Here is a 22,156-nt window from a genome sequence, read left to right as displayed (position 1 = left end):
CGCCCGGCCTCGCCAATCGGCCACCAGGAGTGAGCCGGTACATACATGAGCGCCCAGCCCCAGACAACAAGGGCCACCTTACATTTTAACCACACAATAATTTTAAGGACGCAGGTTGTAATGCTGAGTGGACTAAGTGCTGCATCCTAAACCATAATTACACAATAATTTAAGCTGTGTGAGCAATATTATAAAGTGAACTAACCAGCCCACGACTGCAGAGTTGTAGCTCAAATTTAAGGCTCAATTTGATGAAAATTACAATAGAATTTAAATTTATAGGCTGTATTATAAAGCTCTTCCGATTAAAAAGGGAATTTTTTTTGCTCCCGAGTCACAGGGGCCCAAGCTCAGATGGAAAACTGTCCAATAAAATATTTATTTTCCTTTTGCTAATCGTGTACACTGACTATTAAAGAAGGGGACAATTTATTATTTATTTCTTTATGAGTGCGCAATTAAAAACTCAGCATCTGTGGTGGCATGAGGGTGCATTGGTGTACATGGCATTAATGAGTAACTCTAACATCTTTGAAGGCACCATTATTCATGAATAATATATATACCGTTTTGGGGCACCATATGTTGTCATCTGGAAATTAAAGGCAATGCCAAACCATGCTGAGAATGTATAGTTCTGGAGCAAGAGTTGGGTGCTCAGCTTTCACACCTGTAACTCACACCTGTCACCCAGTAAAAAATCTGGACATTATGACTAAAAACAGGAGAAAAGAGGCTTTAAACTGTTAAGCAACTTCTCTCCTGAGTTCCCAAATGCTAACAGAGGGGTGTTAAAGGAAAATGTGATCACATGTTCAAAGTGACCGTGTGTAAAACACAACAAAATAAAACACAAAACAAAAGAAATATCATTCTTACCATTGATTTGTTTGCTATTTTGCACTAGATGCCTGGTGCTTGATTTTGTACACCTGAGGGAACAGAACTGGAAATAACTGAAGAGGCCTGGTCCAGTAATTGTGACCACATAATGTACCTGTGTTATCATGCCAGATGCGAATTTTCCAGACTTCTCCCATGTTGTCATCTGTCTCCACATGAAACTGGTCCAGGCTGCCACGCTGGAAAGCTCCATCCCTCTGCAGATGGTGCGAGCCACTCTTTTTCAGACCATACAAACTAATGCCAACGTGTGCCGTAGTTCCTGAAGGGTAGCACCACAGAAACAATCACTTTCCATTTAATTTTAAAGCATTTAAACAGGACAATTCAGCCATTACATGTAATGTTTGGCTTTTCATTTTCTGTCTCTTTAATGTCTTGTCTTTGGCTGACCTGCCCCGGGCCTCCAGCCAGTCTTTACCAGCACTCTGTAGTGGTACAGCCCGGGTCGCCCACACAGTGGTACCTGACTCAGTCTCAGGCTGTCTAAGTGGTCCAGTTTGTGGGCAATGAGCCCCACCAGCAGGTGAATCAAAACCAGGGCAGCACAGATAATCCCTACCACCATGTTCCTCACAGGTTCTCCTGACTGCAGATTTGAATAGGGGGAGAAGGAAAAGAGCAAAAATCATGCATTTATTTTATTTTAAAATATCTACATCTGCTGTAATCCTCTGTGTTCTCACGTACAGGTGGTAGCAAAACAACAGCCCCTGGATGAACAAACAAACTGGCCCCAAACATGGTGAGGTGCTGGGTGAGACATAGCGCTGTGTGGAGTGTGCTGCCCTCCAGTGGTCGAAGACCTTCCTGGCTCCAACGCCTCTCCTTCACATTGTAGTACTGGCACAGAGAGCTGAACACGCACACCGACACATTGACTGGACCGCCGTTGACCAGAGATGAACTCAGGTTGACAGAAAGAGGCGTATCTGTCCCATTCAGACTGTTGTAAAGGAAAATTAATTCATGTGAAGGTCATCTTTATTCATCAAAATGAGCAATTAGAGCAGTGAGTTGCAGAAGAGAGCCGTGACTCACAGGGGAGACAGAAAAATGGTTTCTTCCTAGGAGCTGGCCAGATGAGAGAGTGTAAGAGCCCACTCTCTCATCAGGGAATCCTGGGATGCATTAGTCCTCGGCACTGCAGAGCTCGCTTCAATCTTGACATGTCCTACAGGCAGTGGAGTTGCTCCTAGTGGTGGATAATGTAGTTTAAAAGCAGTAATTGTATTAATAATAGCACAAACATATATTGCAGGTTTAATAAATAATTATGTACAAGAGGCACTACATGGTTGGTCCTGAAAGACACCTCCTATCCTGAAATGTGTACACTCATGTTATTAGTACATTTATTAATGAAAATGCATTCATACTTTGTAAGTATAGTAGTCATTGCATTGTTCGGGACTGACATAAGTAACAGCAACACACTGATTATTTTTAAACAGTATTATTTTATTTATCTAAAAAGATAAAAAGCTATTCCCTGACTGTGATGTTTGCCCCCTGAGGTAGTCACTATGGACTGTAATAAACTGACTAAAAACTAGAATCATGCACAACAGACGTATCGTGCTATTCTTTCTTTTTTTGTTTTGCATATTTGTCACACTTCAATGTTTACAACAAATTTTAGCATTAGACAAAGATAACCTGTAAAGATACAAAATAGCTGTTTTTTTTAAAAAAACTTTGTAAATCTACCTTGCCCTATTTGAAAAAGTGGGATGATGTGAGACATTATTCAGAAATGGAAGAAACTGAATAGTGGTGAATGTTCTCAGGAGTGGCCGATCTACTAAAATTAGTTCTAGAGCACATCACTGACTCATCCAGGAGTCACAAAAGAACCCAGAACAACATCTAGCAGCTGCAGGTCTCCGTTAAGGTCAGAGTTCAAGATTTAATAATAAGAAAGAGACTGGGCAAAGATGGCATGGGGGAGGTCCATGGCAAAAAACATGGAAAACATCCTGATGATCCCCAAGACTTTTGGGGAAAATACAGTTGAACTTTTTGGAAGGTTTGATTCCTGTTGCATCTGTTTTCATTTCATAAAAGACCTTCATACCAACAGTCAAACATGGTGGTGGTACTGATGGATTCTCCTCTCATGTCCAGCCACCAGTTCATATCCTGAATCTTAAATTTACTTGTGTATGCAGTAGGATGATAAAAACACACCAGCAAGTCGACTTCTGAATGTCTAAAAATCCACGCAAAAAGTCACAAATCTTGCTGAATTAAAACAATTCTGCAAGGAAGAGTGGGTCAAAATTGCTCCACATCGATGTAAAAGACTCACTGCCAGTTATTTCAAATACTTGATTGCACTTGCTGCCAAGTATAATTAGTTTTAGAGTGCAATTATAACCAGAACCAGGTTTGGATAACTTCTTTCTCTTAATAAATGATATCGCTATTTACTAAAGTAAAGACATAATTTAAATCTTTGTCTAATATTATGATTTGGCTTCTTATATGAAATGTATAGGTTTGATAAAATGTGTAATGTGTAAAAAATATTGTGTAAGAAAGGGGGCAAATATATATTTTTATAGCACAGTAGCTTTGGGTCTGAAAAGCTCTAAACCTGTATATTATTTAGCAGCCACCAGGAGGCTGCAAAAGGCTGTTTGGTCCTTTTGAAGTATATAAGAAAATTCCCTTGGCGTTGTATCCATTTTGGGTTATATGAATAAAATATTTAATCCATTTTATAAATTTAGGTCATAGTACCAGAAAGAATGACTATCCTGGCTAGAGTTAAACACTCTCACCCACATAGCAAAATTGGTATGGCCCGGATCTGTCCCACACAATGTGCTTACACATGGCCCACATACCGCAAAGCATGACGGCCCTTTGGTGGCTCAGATCTGGTTTGCCAGAGGTGGCCCACACATGGGCCAGCACAAGACCAGTTTCAGACACACTGGTGGTCCTGTGCTGGCCCACCCTAACCCTAACCCCTAACCCTAAGGATCTAGTTCTTAAATAGATCCTGTGCTGGATCTATTTAAGAACTAAATGGATATTAACCAGCAGTGCCAGCTTGATACCAGATCCGGGCCAGACCTGCTTGCTATGTGGGTTGGCTAAGGTTTGTGATAGTTAGCTAATAAGTGTATGGATTTTTGCACTGAGATCCTGGCTACTAGCTCGGCACATCTGGTTTCAAAACACAAGAATAGTGATGATGACATTGCTCATCTCAAGGCTTCAGACTAGAGCACTTATTTACACCTATTTTTCCTTGTTTAAAAACATAAATGCATCCTGGTAATCAAGATAGCTAGTTAGCGCAAGCATTAGCTGATAGCTCTCCAGCTCACTCTTCTTTACCTGGTAAATGTATTTATTTATAAACAACAGCCCAGGATGTTAAACAGTTATATCAGCCTTGCGAGTATTTTATGAAAAGAAGAGGTTAATGTCTTTGAAATCAGACCTAAAAAACACACAATGTTCTAAACTCAATATGAACTTTTGTAACTGTGTTTGCAAGAAAACCCCACAGAGCTCCATTAAGTATCAGGCTATAAAAGCAATGAGCTGTGATATGCTTAAGGACCCCATAGAGTTTAGGAACTGTGTATTGACTTAATAAGAGGCTTTAAACTAAGAAATAGTAGCTTTTGTGTTAATATTTGTAATGGGTATTTAGCTAAAAAGTCTACACTCATGAAAACAGAAACAAGAAACAAATCTGGAGCAGGACAGACCCAGAGTAAGAAAAAAATAAAGAAACTGTACCTGGCACCAAGGTGAACTTGAAGGCAATATATAAACCTGCATTTTCATCCAGGCTATCTGGAACTTTTACTGTGAAGTTCAGCTGTCCTTTAGTCGGTAGTGTTACAGTAAGACATGTCCCATTCCCATCTTCACCTACTCTCTCATTTCCATGATCCAACGAGTACTTATTTGGCAGGGCGACCTGAATGGCTTGTTCAGGGTCCAAACCCACAATGGGTATGGGCTGACCCTGAGGAGTGCTGAGCTCCATGGCCACAAGAGTGGTGGAAATTGGAGGATTGGCTCCTTCCAGTAAAGCGTTTTCATCCAGTAGTTTATCCAAACCAAACAACACCTGCACCACCTCAGACTCTGTATTCTCCAGATGAGCTATCAGGGAGGAGGGCATAGTAAACTGACAATGATGAAAAGCCTTAGATTTGTCAGGAAATGATGACTGCCTCGTTATCTGGTTTGACTGGCAGAGGAGATCAGAAGGGTCTCCTTGGAAACCCACTGAGGTGATATAGTTGGTGGACAGCAAAAAAGGCACCTCGCCAGAAACATATGAACGCATCAGTGTGCGCATTAGAGCTTCAGCATGACTCAGTGCTGACAGGGAGATTACTGATGCTCCCTGCAGAGTTCCCGAGTAGACTGGGTAAAAACCACTGGAGGATTCAGACGCGGCTGCCAGAGTACTACCTGGAAACACATAAAAATATGGTAAATTTCATGTCAGTACTGTTAGGATGCCTGGGTCGTCGACCCAGGGTTTTTGAGTTTATGATATTATTTATACTGTCTAGTTTTTGGTTTCTTTGAGTTCTGTCTTATGGCTTAGGTCTCTGTCTTCTTTAGTTGCTCTGTCTCCCCTATCACCTGCATCCCCTTGTCTAGTTCGCGTCTATGTGTATCTTAAGTTCCTATATCCCCGTGTTCAGTCAGTGTTTGTGTCTGCCCTGTTCCCACGTCTCTGTTCCCTTTGTAGTGCCTGCTTATGAGCCTGTGTCTTTGTTCAGTCTGTGTTATGTGTTTCCTGTTTTACTTTGAAAGTCCATGTCTGATGTTAATGTGTCTGGTTTTGCTTCCTCTTGTCTCGTTAGGCCTGATTTGCCCCAGCTGTGTTTCCCTCCTGTTACCCATTCCCTGATTGCTCCCTCTGTGTATTTAAGCCCTGTGTTTCTTAGTGTCTGTGTCGTGATCTACCGTTTACTTTGCTGTGTGTTTTGTCAATCCGCGGGTGTTTTGTATTTTTTACCTTTTTCCAGTTATGTTATGTTTGCGTTCAGCATTAAAGCTGTTTTGGTTTAAGTTCTGTCTCCGGAGTCTGCACCTTGGGTCCTATTCCTGTCTGCACACAGCCACACCTAACAAGTACATGACTATTTCATGCAGGAGATGGTGGTTGGCCAGCACCTATAACATTAAGGATGTTTCTTCCTGTATCTGCGGCTGACAAAACGGCAGGATCCGTCTCTTTCTCTATTACATGGATCATCTTCCCCACAGTTTCCAAAACTTTCTTCTGAGAGGTTTCACGTACCAACTCACTGGGAACAGCCTGGAATAAAGAAAACATGCAATGTCAATGCAAGCAAAAAAGAAAAAGAAGACGACTATGCTTCTGTTGGGATTAAATAATTTGCAGTGCCTCAGTAATGCTATGCTTTTTAATAATAAGTGTATAATAAGTGTATATAGTGTAGTATTAAGTGGACACAGCCCTGAAAAATAAAGGCATTAGACCATTGGAGAGTAGAAAGCTGCAGACTCTCACTCACGCTTGCCTGGGAAAATGTAGATAAGAGGGGACCATCTCTAGTGGAAAGTTACTGAGACGCTGTTGTTTAGACTAGAATGAGAGAGCTTCTGTAATAAAACTGTTAGGGGCACACCACCATTTTGAGATCCGCGGCAACGTGTCATGCAGGACGCATCTCCCTTCTAGAAGTAATAAAGTGTTAAATGGTCTACTGAGCAGTGTTTTGTCTTCCATCGGATGCCTCTGAGGAATCAGTGTTGATATTTACACTTCACATAGTACATAAAACATAAAAGTCATGCTCTTGTTACTAAATCTATAATTATGATCCAGTAATATAATGTAAAAGGCTGAATTTCTGCATAATAAGTAGGTACGTAATTTTTTTTTTTTTTTTGCATTGTAGTATTGCTACTTTTGTCATGAACCCCCCACAGCAAGATACCGAAGCCCAAAGTTGCTCCATTTCACGTCTGTGAGCTAAATTAAGCTTGCAGTGGGGGAGTGGTGCTGACCTTTTCCTTCAATTCTCTACCAGAAAGCCAAGTAAATTTTTCCAAAATGTCAAACTGTTGCTTCTTCACCTCAAGCTCACAGTTATTGTCTGGGCATTGTCTGTGGGTTCCTTACCACAGACTGCGACAGTGTCGCACTGATCTGATCAACATCTAGTAAGGTGGACACAGGGAGAGAGGCGAGAGCTTCTGTTACATTTTCTCGGATCTCCCTCCTATCCATGAGTTCCTCAGCAGTCCACTCAAAGTCCATCTGGTGAAAGGAGTGAAGTGCAGACTCAGGATTCAAAGTAACAAATAATAGTCAAACTTTATTACAAAAGTAGTAGCTACAGGCCAGAAAAGGAAATCAATAAGAGGTAATCCAAGTATAATCGTTTTCCAAAAGGGAACCAATAGGACACAGGAATACAGAGATTTGATTTTCAAGAACATCGAAATACATAATGAGTGGCAGGGCAATCGGGATGTTGGGTACAAGAAGGCATCAAGACACGGTGTAAAGACCATTCACCCAGGAGAGCTCAAAGCACCAGAGTCACATGATTGCCAAAGAAGAAAAGGAAATGAATGATCACTGAAACATGAATTAACTTGACAGAGGGAAAACACAGAAGGAAACACTGAGGGGACTAATAGAATTTTAATCTTATAATCTAAACTAAAACTCCAAAAAAAAGCTCAAGAAAAAATCTCTAATACCAAAATCCACAGACCATGACACATGCACTGGAATATGAACATTTTTCATTGATACACTACCTGATTGAGCTTGCTGGTGAGGGCAATGCAATACGGGATGATTTCTTGAGGGTTACCATGTTGGACCAAAGCCCACAGTTCAGTCTGGCTCTTGTTTCTGAGCCACTGACTGGCAGCTTCATTGACTGCAGGATTTTCCACTGTTAGTGTTCTTGGGAATGCAGAAATGCAGGGCCACATCAGTTCAGTGCATTAAACTTTACAGACACTGGGCCTGAGATGTATTATTCATAAAGAATTCTCTTAGATTTTAACTAACACGACTTCTCACCTGTTCAAAGCCACAGACTTTGCCCCAGAATGGTTCTCTACAAGCAGAATGACTCTGATAACTGACACGGTTTCTCTTTGTCCAGGACTTCCCACTGGGACCAGCGTGCTGAACGTTGACTGTGTCCCCCTTGGGAGAAAAATTCACACAATCCAAACTATAACTTTGTGTTATGAAAGGCTTAATTTTAAAGGAATAACTAAGCCTGCATGTACTTGGATGTCTATTAATAACTGCAAGCTGAGGCCATTTACCTATAAAGTGTGAGCACAGGGCACACAGTGCTAATGAGCTGACATAATGCCACCTGGAAGGTATAGATCAACTGAGAGACTCTGCTTTCATCATCTTGCCATCCTATCCCAGAGAGAGCAGATGTTAGACACAACCATAAACAACAACGTACATTAAAGTCCAGCTGTGTGATTTTAACTTGTTTTTTCATTAAATTTGTCAGCTGGGTTGAAAAGTGTGGAAAAAACAAACATTTACACTTTTAACCTGTCAGATGAAAACATCAATGCAAATTAGATTGTGTAGCCCTGTCGTTTTATAACTTAGTGATACCTGAACAGTTGTAGGTGACCTTTGTCTCCAGTAGTTGTATGTCTGACTCTGGACTCAGATCACACAGGCCGCCATGTGGTGGATTGTTTGTTTGTATCATCAAGACGGCACTGCCCCGTTCCCCACTGTGAGGCTGGGCTACATCTAGGGCAAAGTAATAACTCTGTCCTGGCTGAAGGATGCCTGATCGCACCACCAAGCTGCGAGAATATTTCCCTTTAGTGGTGACCTCATCAAGGACAAGGGACAGACCACTTTGGTCATGAGCTCTCCATTTGTACTGTAGAAGACACGTTCATGAATCACAGTAATAACAAAATATATAGGCATATTTATATATTTCCCAATTTAAAAATAATCAGCCAGTCATTACTTTAATTTATCTACTAAAGAAATAATTAAATACAACCTCACACAATATTTCTTTTGCATTTAATTTGACAATAGTTACCTGTGCCTGGTCATCACATTGTCCACAACGTCCAGAAAGGATAACGGGGGCGTTGTAACTGATGTGGTTAGCAGATGAGCGAACAGAACAGGATACACATTCTATAGTCACAGGAAGCAAGTGAGCGTCACTGACAGTTACCTGAAAGAAATAAGACATAAGACAAGGTTTGATGGTCATTCAGCCCAGTAGCTTCTTCCCTCAGTGACAAGTTCATCCATACCTGCTTATATCTCCAAAATCATCTGATTGCAAGCAATATTCAACATAACTCCATACCGTTTGATTAACAGAGGAAGGTCTCCTTCCTTCCTTGTGCACAGTAAGGGTGAAAATGTAGATTGTGCCAGGGTGTAGATGATTGCTTTGTATAGTCATCCTACTGCTGGTCCACCCGATGGGCTGCTTTACAAAAGAGGACTCTTTGGAGTTCTGCAAATTGTTGTTATAGTTAGACACAGAATGAATGCAACACAATAGAAATCTTAAACATCTAAAGCTGCCTACCATTGCCATGCAGCTCCAGTGATACTGAAGGGCATCTTCTACTCCTGGCTCAATATCAGGGTCATAAGAGTCAGACCCATCAAGGACAAGGTTGTTTAAGCTGGACCACCATCTGTGGGAGCCTCCCTTGATGAGAGCTACTAATGGTGAGTGGACCACTGTGATGTTAGTCTTCAGTTTGAGGAGGATAGGAGTTTCCTGGAATGAAAGTGTGAATACCAGGCAGTAGCTCCCTACATTAAGCACATGCTTTGGGATTGAGAGAAAAGGTGTTGCATCCTCCAGATTTTGGAGAATGACTTTGTTTCCGGAAATATCAGTGTTGCCATAGGCACAGTCTGACTCGGTGAATACCTCCCACAGATAGAGAGTCTTGTAAGAAGAGCAATTAATATTCATACTTGCTTCAAAGAAACTTGTTCTAGACCTAAATATAGTAGACTGGCTTTGGACCAGGGAGGCCTGTGGGCTGGAACATTGAAGATCCTCCACCTCTATGTGTAGCTGTGAGGACACATTGCTGACACTGTTGAAAACTGTGACCATAACTTTGTATTTGTCTGTGTTATAATAAGTGTGGTTAACAGCACTTGACTCTGTCACTAATAATTCCTTGGACTCTCCAAAGTCCCACACATATTTAATATTGCTTCCTTTGCCCACTGTTGCAGAAAATCGGACAGGATGTTCAACAAATATTTTCTTTGAATGACAGACGAGCTTTACTTTCCTAACAGGCCACTCGACTGTAGCAGTCAGGTTTACTGTCTGAGAGCATTGTCCATTGCTGGCTGACACACTAACAAACAATGAACCACTATCCAAAGGAGTAAAGATGACTTCTTTTCCCATGAGCCAAGTGGGCCTTGACCTTTCCAAGTGAAACATCCAGGTGTAGTTGACTGGAAATCCACTTTGAACCTCTGCTTTGAATTGGGTTCCTTTCTGAGCTTCTAGAGTAGTAGAACAACAGTTTACAAGTTGCAAACCTTGAACTTGCTCAGTGATTAGAATGCTAGAGGACGCCTTTGCACTACTGACCTGGTTGAAAGCTTGAACTGTAACTATGTGTCTCCCGACTGGAAGACTTGATGTGGTGTATTGGCCCTCAAAAATATCATGACTTAGAGTCCAGTGTTTGTTTTGGAAAGTTATAAGAAAGCTTACATTGCTTCCTTTGGAGATTGTTGGAATAAATGTTACTTGTTTGTTACTACAGAAGGAGGACTTGCTATTGCCCAGCACAAGACCTTTGATTGCATCCTGGACTCTGACATTGTGTGAAACCATCTGCCAACTTATCTCATTGGAAACATTCAGATACACCTGGTAGGTGCCTGCATGTGGAAATCTGTAGATAAATGTTTGACTGGTTGAGGTGAAAATGTTCTGTTTAGAAGTTCTAGCTTTCCAGTCCCAATGCAGATCATTACCCTTGTGAATAAACCCATGAAAGGAAAGAGTAGCACTTGCATTGACATAAAATGGATGTGTCTTGTTGTCAATTTGAAAGTCTACATCTTGGACTTCTTCCTGAACCAAAAACGGTTTGGTGTTGTTACTCTGGCTAACAGCGTTCCAAACTACAACTGTGACAAGATAAGAACCCAGACTTGGAAAAGTGTAAAGCAGAAAAGGTTCCTGTGTCTGAAGGGGTAAAAGGTTAGCATTCATATGCCAAAGATATTGTAAGTCTGATCCGGTATCCACAAAAACAGAGATATTCACTACTTTCTTCCATGCCACAAAGTTTGACTGTACTGTTATGACTGCATTTTTTACACGTTCAACTACTACTAAAGAAACACTCTTGGTAACCTCACCCAACACATTGGAGGCTCTAAGCTGAACTGAAAGATTACCAGGTGTTCCAGGTAACAAATGAAAAAGTTCTCCTTCACCTGCAATTTGTTGGGTTGTTTCACTCTGTCTGGCAAGCCAATGGAAAGTAATGTTGGAGCCTTTGGTGACTGAAGTAGTAAACAACACTTCCTCATGAGTTGGTATATACTTCTCATTTATCAGGATTTGACATTCAATCTGAAGTCCCTCTATTCTTTCAAATGCCTCAATTAAAATATCTGCCTCTCTTTTACTCAATAGATTCTGTTCTATAGCGCTTACTCGATACACTCCTGGTCTCGGGAAAGCAAATCTAAACTCATGAGTTCCCTGACTGGTTAAAGATATGCCTTCTACTGTCCAAAAGTAGCTGGCACTGCTAATTCCAGCACTGCTAACTGCTGTGATGACAGTTTCCTCTCCTACCACAGAATAAGGGTGGCTGGTGTGAAGTGAAAGGTCTGAAACAGGGAGTAATACGTTCACTGTGAGGGTTGTAGAGTCCCGGCTAACAGCGTTAAATGCTATTGCAGTGACTGTGAACTGACCCAACAGAGTAAAGACATGTGAGACGTTATGTTTCTGCTCCGCTGGTGACCCATCTCCAAAGTTCCACAGCACTGACACATTGGTGCCAGCACAACTGCCAATCCAAAATGATGCTACTGTATTGACAATCAGTGCATCACTTTGGCTATTGTGCCTAATAGAAAGTCCGCTCACTGGTTTTTGAATGGTAATGTTAACTTTGGCTGTTTTGCTGCTGACTTTGTTACTTGCTGTTACTGACACCTCTTCAACACCTTCATCTCCAAAGACAAAACACCTCTCAGAGTTTTCAGTTACAGCAGCAAGATCATAGGAGTTACTAAACCATTTGAACTGGTAACCCATCATCTGTTCAGGGGACACTAACACACCAAAGCATATTTGTTCGCCAACTGCCACCACATTCTTTGAGCGTTGCATCACAACATTCGTTATCGGACTTTGAACACAGACACTCGTATTAAATGAGCTACGTGTGAAAGAACTAAACATAGTCAGGTTAACATGAAAAATACCATGGCTTGGAAATATATGCATGGCTGTGGACTGTCCTATCACTACAGTTACATTTGAGTCTTTAAACAGCCAATGGAAAGTCAGACTGGATACGTTTCCATTCACCAGAGCTGTAAACTGCGTGTCTTTTCCACTCATGATGCATTCTGTCGGGAGAACACCTCTAATAGTCAAAGCATAGACCTCAACAATGATAGACTGAAAAGCTTTGCTGACAGAATTATAGACAGTCACTTTTACTGTATAGTTCCCTGGAAACTTATAGATGTGTGAGATGGAACCATCTGTAAGATTCTCCTGCTGGGACCCATCACCAAAGTCAAAATCCCAGAGGAGGTCAGTACCAGTAGAAACCTCAGCTTTGAAATCTGTAGCAGAGCCAACTTCAGTTGATCTGCTGCTGGAGACAGTTAATCCAGAGATTTTCTCCATAACTACCACCAAATGCCAGGCACTAATGGATGAAACTTTGTTATTAGCCAGTACTGTGATGTTGTATACTCCTGCAGATCCAAACCTACGGCCAGTTCTAGCGTGGATGCTTTGGACAGCTTTAGAACCATCTCCAAAGTCCCATGTGTAGAAGACAACAAAAGCGGAGGGTTCGGTGGAAGCTTCCAGATCGAAAGTCTGGTTGACAACAGGCACCAAAGTGGAAGGGGAAATGAAGAGGCTGATTAACAGAGGGCGGACATTTATCTTCATGGATGTTTCAGTGTTGTCATATTGATTGGAGACTTGAACGTGAAGTGTGTAGTCCTCTGGAATAAACACAGAAAATGAATTTTGCTTTATTGTACTGAATACTATAAGTGCATAGCAGTCAACCACAGTGTCATTTGTGATACTTCCTACTAAAGATTTAAGAAAATTTCAAAAATATTATCCTTTCTAAAGTGGTTAAAAAAAAATATGAATCTCCAAGAAACAAATGGTTTAAAATATCTACATATGATTCTGGGTTCTCTGCCAAAAAGGCAGCAAAGAGAAAATTTAAAAGTTAAATTAAATTAACTAAAAGTTAATTTAATGTTTGCTTAACTGGCTGTTTAAAGCACCATTAAACTCATATTAATTACCTTTTTGGCCAGCGTTTGTTGGAGAAACTAATTGTAAACACAACACTGCTCTACTGCAAACACATAAAGTCAATATGCTGAAGGAGTTTGCAATCATTTGCCTCATTACACATCAAGCAGACATATAGGAACATTAGTATTTAGCATCTGGTTTGGTTTTAACCAAAATGTGCAGCACTCCCAAATGCTCCAATATGTCCTCCAGACTTTCTAACAGTGTTGATGCTTGGTAGGTAGAATACAGTGGGTTTACTGGAGTTAGTTGCTAAAATCAGCTGTTTTGTAAAGAAATAGGAAGGTCTGATTAAAAGTGGCAGTGAACCAAAACATTAAAGACATGGGATGTAAAGTTAAAATAGTGAAAAATATTACAATAATCAGCAGTGTCAATAATTTAAGTCTTCTGTGTGTGTTTACCTGGGATCCAATAGCTGTAGTTTACCGAGTCCTGAATATACATTTGCTTCTCTCTTCTTGCCACATGTGCTTCCATGGCCTGACATGGAGCAGGCTGCGTGCGGAGGACACTGCTACTGCCATCCCCAAAATCCCATCTAAGTGACAAGTTGCATGAAAAGCATACAAAACGAGCTTTATGAGTGCATTTTCAGTGTGAGACTTTCTTGTCAATAAAAAATTCAATAAAAGTCTTGGGAGAGATGTCTACAGAAGTCCTTACCTAAAGGTAACTGGAAGGGAGATATCAACTCTGACCCTCACAGTGTAGAGGTGAGTAACATCCACAGCCACAACCTCACTGACTGACAGGAACTCTGGGTCAGCTAGCAGCGTGATTTCATCTGCAGTCAGGAGGATTTGCTGGCTCTGCGAGCTCACGGGGTTGGATGCTGTCACCTACAGATAGTTCACTGATTACTAAAACTGCTTTTTCAACCCTTTTTTCTATTAACTGTAATCATGAAATTTCTATTTGTTATATTTGCCAAATAATATAAAACAACTAATATCTGAGCATAGTGCACTTTTTTTTTTTTTACCAGCAGCTTATACTCAGCAGGTTTCTTGAACATTACGCTGTAAGATCTCCCTTCATAGGCAAACTCTTTCAGGTCGTCAATCACCCATGAGAATTTTACTGAAGAGCCGCTCTCCACTGTGGCTGTAAATGACTACAAAATAAAACATAAAAAAATGTCATTACATTAAACTAAGGTAACTAACATTTCTTTCATATCCATGTTTAACTGTGATTGCAACTCTTACTAAAACACTAACTAAATGTAATACAAAATAGTCAGTGGCCTCCAATTTAAGCACTTAAGACGGCTCAACCACAAGTGGTCCAGTCAACCACAAATATTTGATGGAGCTTTCCATGCAGCTACTGAAATACAACTGATATGCAAGATATAAAGAAGATGCACTGACACACTGTACTCCAGGTACAGAAGCACACTCACAGACACACCAAGAAACCCCAGGTTAAGATTAAGCAAGGGAATCAAGTCAGTCAGTGATGTGTCAGCCTGAAACACTGTGGTGATGAACAAAGCAATGTGACCAGTGCAGAGAGCTTTCAGCAGCTGATGGATTCAAATATGAATCTTTGGTCCTATGCATTGTGAGCTGAAATATCTTGGACTTGATGAAATATTACACCAATGATCCACTGGAATTGTAAATTAATGTAGATAAGAAACATACTATACTTATCAACTTTATGTTACGTGTAAAGGTTCTTTAGGTATTCCTGCTATGAATTCTTGAAGTTATACTTGCAAATTTAACATTTTTTGCTAAAAACAAACAAAACCAAAAAAAATCTGACAAAAAAAAAAAAAACCTCTGGAAAAGTTTTTAAGTTGGCAATTTGATTTCTCTGTAGTAAGAAAAAATAAATAAATCTAAAATTGCCAGTGTAGTATATTAGCTTTTTCCTGTGTTGGCTATCACACACACATGCAACCCTTATTTGGATAGATGGTTAAAATGATGGATGGATGATTATGAATTATCATCTGGGGAACATGTGTGTCCTCCAGAACTTGGATAACAATTCATCTAGTTGTTATTAATTTCTTTTGGTTGCATTCAAACTGGCATAACAATTAACATAAACTGCTATTTTGAGACTCACACAAGCTATTTCGTTAAAATATATTGTTAAAAAAAACGTAGCATCTTTGTCACTGTTTCCTTTTTGGTGGTCTCACCTGCGATGTATCTACAAGCATCCTCAGGCATCCATGTGGCTCAACACTAAGCCCCGTCACAGGCTCGTAGCCACAAACCTTCACGCTCAAACTCTGAAAACTTTGCACATCCATCACACTGATGTTCAGGATTTGAATTCCAGGTGATGATAAGACCAGAGTCACAGATGAAAACCAGGTATCCTGGGATTGCTTCCTACAGCCAAGTGAAGACTGAAACATATTTTCAGGACAGGATGGAAGAAACGGAACTCCAGTCTGGAGCACCGGGGCTGACCATGAGCTGCTGGCTTTTTCTCCAAACAGGGCCTTGAGTATAATGACAGTTGGGACATTGATTTGGACATGAATCTGGTTCTTATCATCTGGGAGTGGGTGAATGACCTCAAGTTGGAATTTAGACCTAAGACTGGGATTAGGGCCTGTAGTAAGGGGCCTAATACCACTGACAGTGGCTGTCTCTGTTGGAGTATAGTCAAAGATGTCTTCATGCTCCGTAGCTCTGTGAAGGGTGTCCACATAAAGCATCCTTAGATTACACACAACTCCATCCACCCACTTGCTTCCTTGGGGCAGTAAAGTAACTCCTTCCAACCAGCCTCCCCACTCCATCCCCCTGAAGGACAGGTAACTTTGGCTCCAGGGAGAGTTTTGAGAGGCTTCACTGTTTAGGCAATGTAGAAATGTTCCAGAGTCAAGAGTGTGCTGTATAGCCACAATATCATCAGGGTAAACCACGATGGCTCGCTCTAAGAGGGACAGCTATTGAAAAAACAAACATGATAATGTGTAAAGAATTATTGTGGCATACGTTTTAAAAGGTGCATTTTCCAAAAAGGTTGCAAGATAATCAACAAACCCTTATGGTGTTTAGCTCGAAGGTGGGGTTTATTTTCAGAGGCAGGTCTGCCACCACGTGATAGAACGGTGGTAAGTCGGAGTATCTTGGGGGTAAGGCAAAGCCCCGATTTCTGATGGCAGAGTCGTAGGTGCTGCATGGACTGGTGGTGAGCACGCATGCCTCCAGTAGATGGCACCAGTGCTGCCCTGTGCTGCATCCCCCTGTAGTGTTACACAGTGGTACTGCTGAGCAGCAGCTGAATGGATTAAGGAGAGAGCTGCAGCCTGACAAATAAAAAAGCAGATTATCACCTACAGTATCAGACAAATACATCCTACACCTCCTTCCCATTAGCACCTACTCAGCTCGACTCAACTTGACTCGGTTTTTAGCGTTTTCTACTAGGTGGTAACTTGGTTAGTAGTTGTACCTAGTCAGCCTGGATTCCCATCAAGCTGAGTCAAGCAGAAAATGTGATGTCGATAGACTGCGTGCCATTACTGAGAGTGATGTCACTGAATAACCCAAGAGCCTGCATCCTTTCTGACTCTCTTCTTTTATACCAAGTCTTACAAAAGGCCATAGAGTGACCAGCAGGTATACATCACCTCAGTGTCCTCCAGTTTGTGTTGTGTTTGTGTTGCATACAAATGACACACACTGCACACTGGGCCTTCCTATAACTATCCCACCAACATTGAGGTAGTACTAAATTGTACTGAAAAATATCCCAAACTGAGTTGAGTGGATCTGAGCCAAGTAGGTGCTATGAAAAATTAGGCTTTAGTCACAGCTGTTTCAGTACCTGGAGGTACCAAGTGGTAGTTAGGGTTGCAGTAGGGCCGAAGTATCTGGACACGAGCCAGAGAGGACACAGGACTGGGCTGGACCACCAGTTCCACTGATAGCAACTGACCTGCATGACTGAACCACAAGCCTGGGAAAAGCTGCATCTGTGGGAGACATGGGAGCCTACTTATATACAAAAGTTGTGAGTGTTTCATCCTCTCCTTTCCCTAGTTGGGAATCACATAGCAGCCGTTCATCTTATAATATCCTATGATTCCTTGAGTCAGGAGTCAGTGATTAAGCACAATACTTTACCTCTACTGTGTGCCGTCCGATGTCTGGAACACTGGGAAGAAGCTGCACGTGGGTTTCCGCATATATGCTGGTCATGAGAGCCAATCCAATGAGGTAACTGTCTATCGATGGTAAAGGCGCTACAGGAAGATGAATAAAACAAAATCACCTCAGTCTATTTCAAATGACATTTTTTTATATATTTGACCTGACCCATTGAGGCATGGACACTAACTAACAACAGATCCTTCAAGTCCTGTAAGTTGAGAGCTGGGGGCCTCCATGGTATGGACTTGTACAGTATATCCCACAGATGCACAATTACACTGAGATTTGGAGAACTTGGAGGCCGAGTCAACACCTCAATCTTGCTGTCGTACTCAAACCATTCCTGCTTTTCTTTCCAGGCTCCTTAGACCAGTCAAGAAATACTATTTCCATGAAATGCTGTGTATGGCTGGCAATAATGCTTAGGTAGGTGTTATGTGTCAAAATAACATCCACATGGATCCACAAGGATTTCCAACAGAACGTTACCAAAAGCTTCACATTGCCTTCGTCAGCTTGCCTTCAACCCATATTGCATCCTGGTGCCAGGAGTTCCCCAGGTAAGCGATGAACACATTAGTCCCTAATATATCCCACCCACTAACAATGTCATGATGACGAGAATAATTAGTGTTATTCACTTCACCTGTCAGTGGTCATAATGGCATGCTTGGTCGGTGTATATATTTGGCTTTGCCAAATTATCAGCATGTTCAGTCGAGCTGTGTTTTTCTGTTTCCAGAGCTTGAGCTTTGCTTGCCCTCTGCTTTTGTTTGTTTGCCAGCTTGCCTGCCACCTGAAAACCTACCATACTGCCTGCATTCAGTTCTTCTTCCTGCTTTCACATTCATGCGTGTTTCTGGTGTCCTTTAATGAAACAAAAATCTCACCATTTACTTCCATTTCACAGATGAAATGGTATTGTCCTGCACACTGGGCCTTCCTCCACCTTCCCAGTGTTCCCAGTGCCATCTGAGTGCACTCCCCTGGACTATCATCATCTTTGTCCTGCCATATTGGACTTTGTGGCTGAACAACCCCTTCCTGGTCAGAGTCCTGCAGCCATACCCACACAGTGGTTTTCCTAAAATACAAAATGTTACACGTTCTGTGTTAAAGATTAAAAACAGGCTGAAGAAGCATATCCTCCTGAGAACCAGGGTCATCATTTGTCCTCTGCAGTAGACACACAAATCACAAAAAAAAGAAAGTTCTCAGGAGAATATGATATGAATGATTGTGTATATTGTTTGTCAGACTCACAGTGGAAAGGCATGAAGAAAGAAACTTTGAAGTTCTAGGCTGTCAGCAGCTGCTAAGTCCCCTCCCAGGGTTGTTCTGCATGAAGCCCGTGCTTCAAACCATGACACTGCCATCTCTGACAGCCAATAGCATCGTAGGCTGGTCAGGTGAACCTGACTGCCTTGCGGGCAGGGAATGTTCTCTGGAAAGCAACAGCAAAACTTAGTGAACCACATGCAAGGAGTGCTTTCTTAAATAACTCATGTGAATCACATCAGTGATTAGCTTTAAATCCAGCTGCACAAAGACACATTTGACAGAATCACATTTCAGCTTTTAGGTTTAACCTTGACATTGTGTTTGTGAGACTTCAAAGCACCTGCTGCTTTTATCAGGAAATTTGAGCTACAGCACTGGTTTTAGGAGAGAAGCGCTACATGCTCCATGTGTAATGTTCTGTATGAAATACAGTCAATTTAGTGGGACAAACATTCCTCTTTAAAAGTTCTCTGTTACAAGTAAAATGCACACATTCAAACTGTGACAAGATCATCAGAAAAACTTTAAACTATGAAAAATTGAAGTATCCATTAATAATAATAATAATGGATTGCATTTATACAGCGCTTTTCGAGACCCTTAAAGCGCTTTTACAATTCCACTATTGATTCACACACTGGCAGAGGCAGCTACAGTTGTAGCCACAGTTGCCCTGGGACAGACTGACAGAGGCGAGGCTGCCATATTGCGCCATCGGCCCCTCTGGCCATCACCAGTAGGCGGTAGGCGAAGTGTCTTGCCCAAGGACACAACGACCGAGACTGTCTGAGCCGGGGGTCGAACCAGCAACCTTCCGATTACAAGACAAACTGCCAACTCTTGAGCCACGATCGCCCCATTAGTCTCTTTTTACTCCTTTACTCTTTTTAGTCTCTTCTATCCTTTTTACTGGGCTGACACACATCATAATTCTCAATCTGAAAGGTAAGTACAAATGTCATATTAGCATGCAAACCATAAAGATTTAAGATTTCCCTCTGAACTGTTGCAATTGACTTACAAAATCAAATAAAAAGTAATTTTTACCTCATAATTGCACTCAGGTACAGGATCTTTTTTGCACTCAACATTTTTTATTTTATAGGCCTTATTACCATGAAGCGTTAATTTTAAATAAAATGCAGCTGAAATATATAAAATCAACAGTTTATTTATTGATAAAATTACCAAATATATGGTTGGTATAAATTCAATGGATACCTTTCAAACAAATTTCATTTGATCAGCTTCCATTAAATTTAATATTTGAAATACTTGCATTTCTTAAGTAACAAATTATATGGGGAAGAAATGCATGTCATTTCATATTTAAAGTGAACATTACATTTTGGGCATTTTTTTCTTTTTTGAGTGCAGTCACACAGAAGGAAGCCTCACATATTAAGTAGATCCTCTTGGGATTAAACCAGGAATCAAATATTCAAACTGCTACAATGTCGAGATTTTGTGAAAAAGGTTAAATAGTTGGTAAAAGCTGGTAAATATAATATAATATTGTTCAACCCTTCAGTGATTAAAAATGTATCATTATCAACAAGAATTTCTTGAAATACATCAGTGAAACTGTTGTTATTACCAGACTTTAGTCTGGTAATTATTATTAAACACCAATAAAGTTGGTGTTTAATAATAATGATTTTTTTTAGACTTACAGGAGGTGGCAGTTAATAGTTACATTGTGATAGCAGAATTTAATTTTGAAAGTCTGTCATTTTAACACATGCTCATAAACTCCTAAATAATGGAGCACTATCATTTGATGAAGAAGGAAGTTTTATTTTGAAAAACCAAAAACCATAGCTTTAAAGCATCTACGAAAATATTTCATATTTTGAAAAAAAAAAGGTTAGTTTAAAGAACACTTTTTGATTGGCTGGTATAAAACTAAACACAATGTCATCTGTCTTCTTCAAAAATATATGTTTAAGTTATTTTCTATTACATTTAAGTATATTGCACTTTGTCTTTAACTCGGTTTAACTCACTTTAATAAACACCAACGTTATTAAGCTTTATTAAAGCTTTCTGAACTTTCTTGCAGTTTGTTAATGTGCTGACAAAATTTGTCCACAAAAGGCCACCAAGCTGGCAAAGTCCTCACTAAGTAAGTACGCATTTCCAGGACTACGTTTCTGCCGCACACACAAGGTGAAAATAGGAGTCACATTCTCTTTAACAGTAAACAAACAGCAACATATACAATAAAAGCCATAATGCACAATCCTTGCTGTATACTGACAACACATGTAAAGTGGATGAAGAGTGCTACAACAATACTGTCGTATTCTGTGATCTCGTCTTCAAATGTAACCAGACGTTTTCTGAATTTTGAAATTATTTTGAAATGTTGAAGCTGATACTGCAGATTTTCCAGAACACAGCTTTTCTTTTCCATTTAGTAACCTGGTACAAACTTAAGATTCTCACCTCCAGCAGTTGTGATCAAAACCATGCAAATAATCCAGGGTAGAGAGTGTTTCTGCGGCACAAGCGTGGCTCTCATCTTGCCGAGCAAATCACGCATGGAAACAGAGCATTGTAGAAATGAATTCTCTTCTTGTATTACACTAGATTTGAAGATTCTCCTCATCTTAAATTGAGTGTCTTATCTTCCTTTCCATCCACTTCTGTGCCTTCTGCACACACACACACACACATCTCCACTGGGCCCTCCTTTCCTCCTCCTGCAGAGACACTATGAGTTATGGTGGTACTGTTGTTTTAAAGGCCTCTTCTCTGTTCTCCGTGAGTGCCTGGGTGACTTTTACTTTGTCTCTCAGCAACAGCCATAGAAGCAGAGTGGACAGAGGAGGCCTGAGCTGCTCATTACCATGTTGTAAAACCTTCTGGCACTGAAAGGAAAGAAGCAGACTCCCTCAGGCTGGATGCAACTAAGGGTTCTGACAGAAACGAGCCTCACAGCCCAAAGAGTCACTGCAGTAGTTGTTTTAGCTTCACAGCACAGTGTGGCCACAAGATTTTTTTTTCTGTTAGAGCTAGAAAGGTCACTCTCCTGCAGTGTGTCCACACACTGTTGTCTCAGCAAGACCTCACCACTTACCGAACAAAGGCTCTGTGACGCACACGCAAAGACTAGATTTGAAAGGCAGGATGCCATCCGGGTTGCCTGGAGAGTGAACAAATCATGTAGAGCAGGGGTGGGGAACTCCAGGCCTCGAGGGCCAGTGTCCTGCAGGTTTTAGATGTGTCCTTGATTAAACACAGCTTATTTAAATG

The 22,156-nt window shown here is 40.9% G+C and overlaps 1 protein-coding gene across 1 annotated transcript in view; it reads right to left on the bottom strand.

Annotated features, from left to right (window-relative positions):
• Positions 1-21,776, bottom strand: part of pkd1b (polycystic kidney disease 1b) — a 35,797-nt gene extending 14,021 nt beyond the window's left edge. Inside the window, 24 exon segments of the mRNA XM_014337479.2 lie at positions 998-1,165; positions 1,297-1,492; positions 1,594-1,759; positions 1,945-2,098; positions 4,666-5,352; positions 6,067-6,211; positions 7,043-7,180; positions 7,690-7,840; positions 7,961-8,089; positions 8,215-8,317; positions 8,528-8,807; positions 8,979-9,119; positions 9,258-9,410; positions 9,486-13,153; positions 13,889-14,025; positions 14,151-14,326; positions 14,470-14,601; positions 15,646-16,407; positions 16,505-16,770; positions 17,292-17,439; positions 17,591-17,709; positions 18,508-18,701; positions 18,881-19,061; positions 21,347-21,776. Coding sequence (XP_014192965.2) covers positions 998-1,165; positions 1,297-1,492; positions 1,594-1,759; positions 1,945-2,098; positions 4,666-5,352; positions 6,067-6,211; positions 7,043-7,180; positions 7,690-7,840; positions 7,961-8,089; positions 8,215-8,317; positions 8,528-8,807; positions 8,979-9,119; positions 9,258-9,410; positions 9,486-13,153; positions 13,889-14,025; positions 14,151-14,326; positions 14,470-14,601; positions 15,646-16,407; positions 16,505-16,770; positions 17,292-17,439; positions 17,591-17,709; positions 18,508-18,701; positions 18,881-19,061; positions 21,347-21,509 — 8,557 coding nt within the window. The 5' untranslated portion in view covers positions 21,510-21,776.
• Between the last annotated feature and the right edge of the window lie 380 nt (positions 21,777-22,156).

This window comes from Haplochromis burtoni, unplaced genomic scaffold (assembly GCF_018398535.1).
Source record: "Haplochromis burtoni strain Fernald_Lab_line unplaced genomic scaffold, NCSU_Asbu1 Contig_180, whole genome shotgun sequence".
Classification (NCBI taxonomy): domain Eukaryota; kingdom Metazoa; phylum Chordata; class Actinopteri; order Cichliformes; family Cichlidae; genus Haplochromis; species Haplochromis burtoni.
Note: the sequence above shows the minus strand (reverse complement) of the source record. Positions and strands in the feature narration are given on the sequence as shown.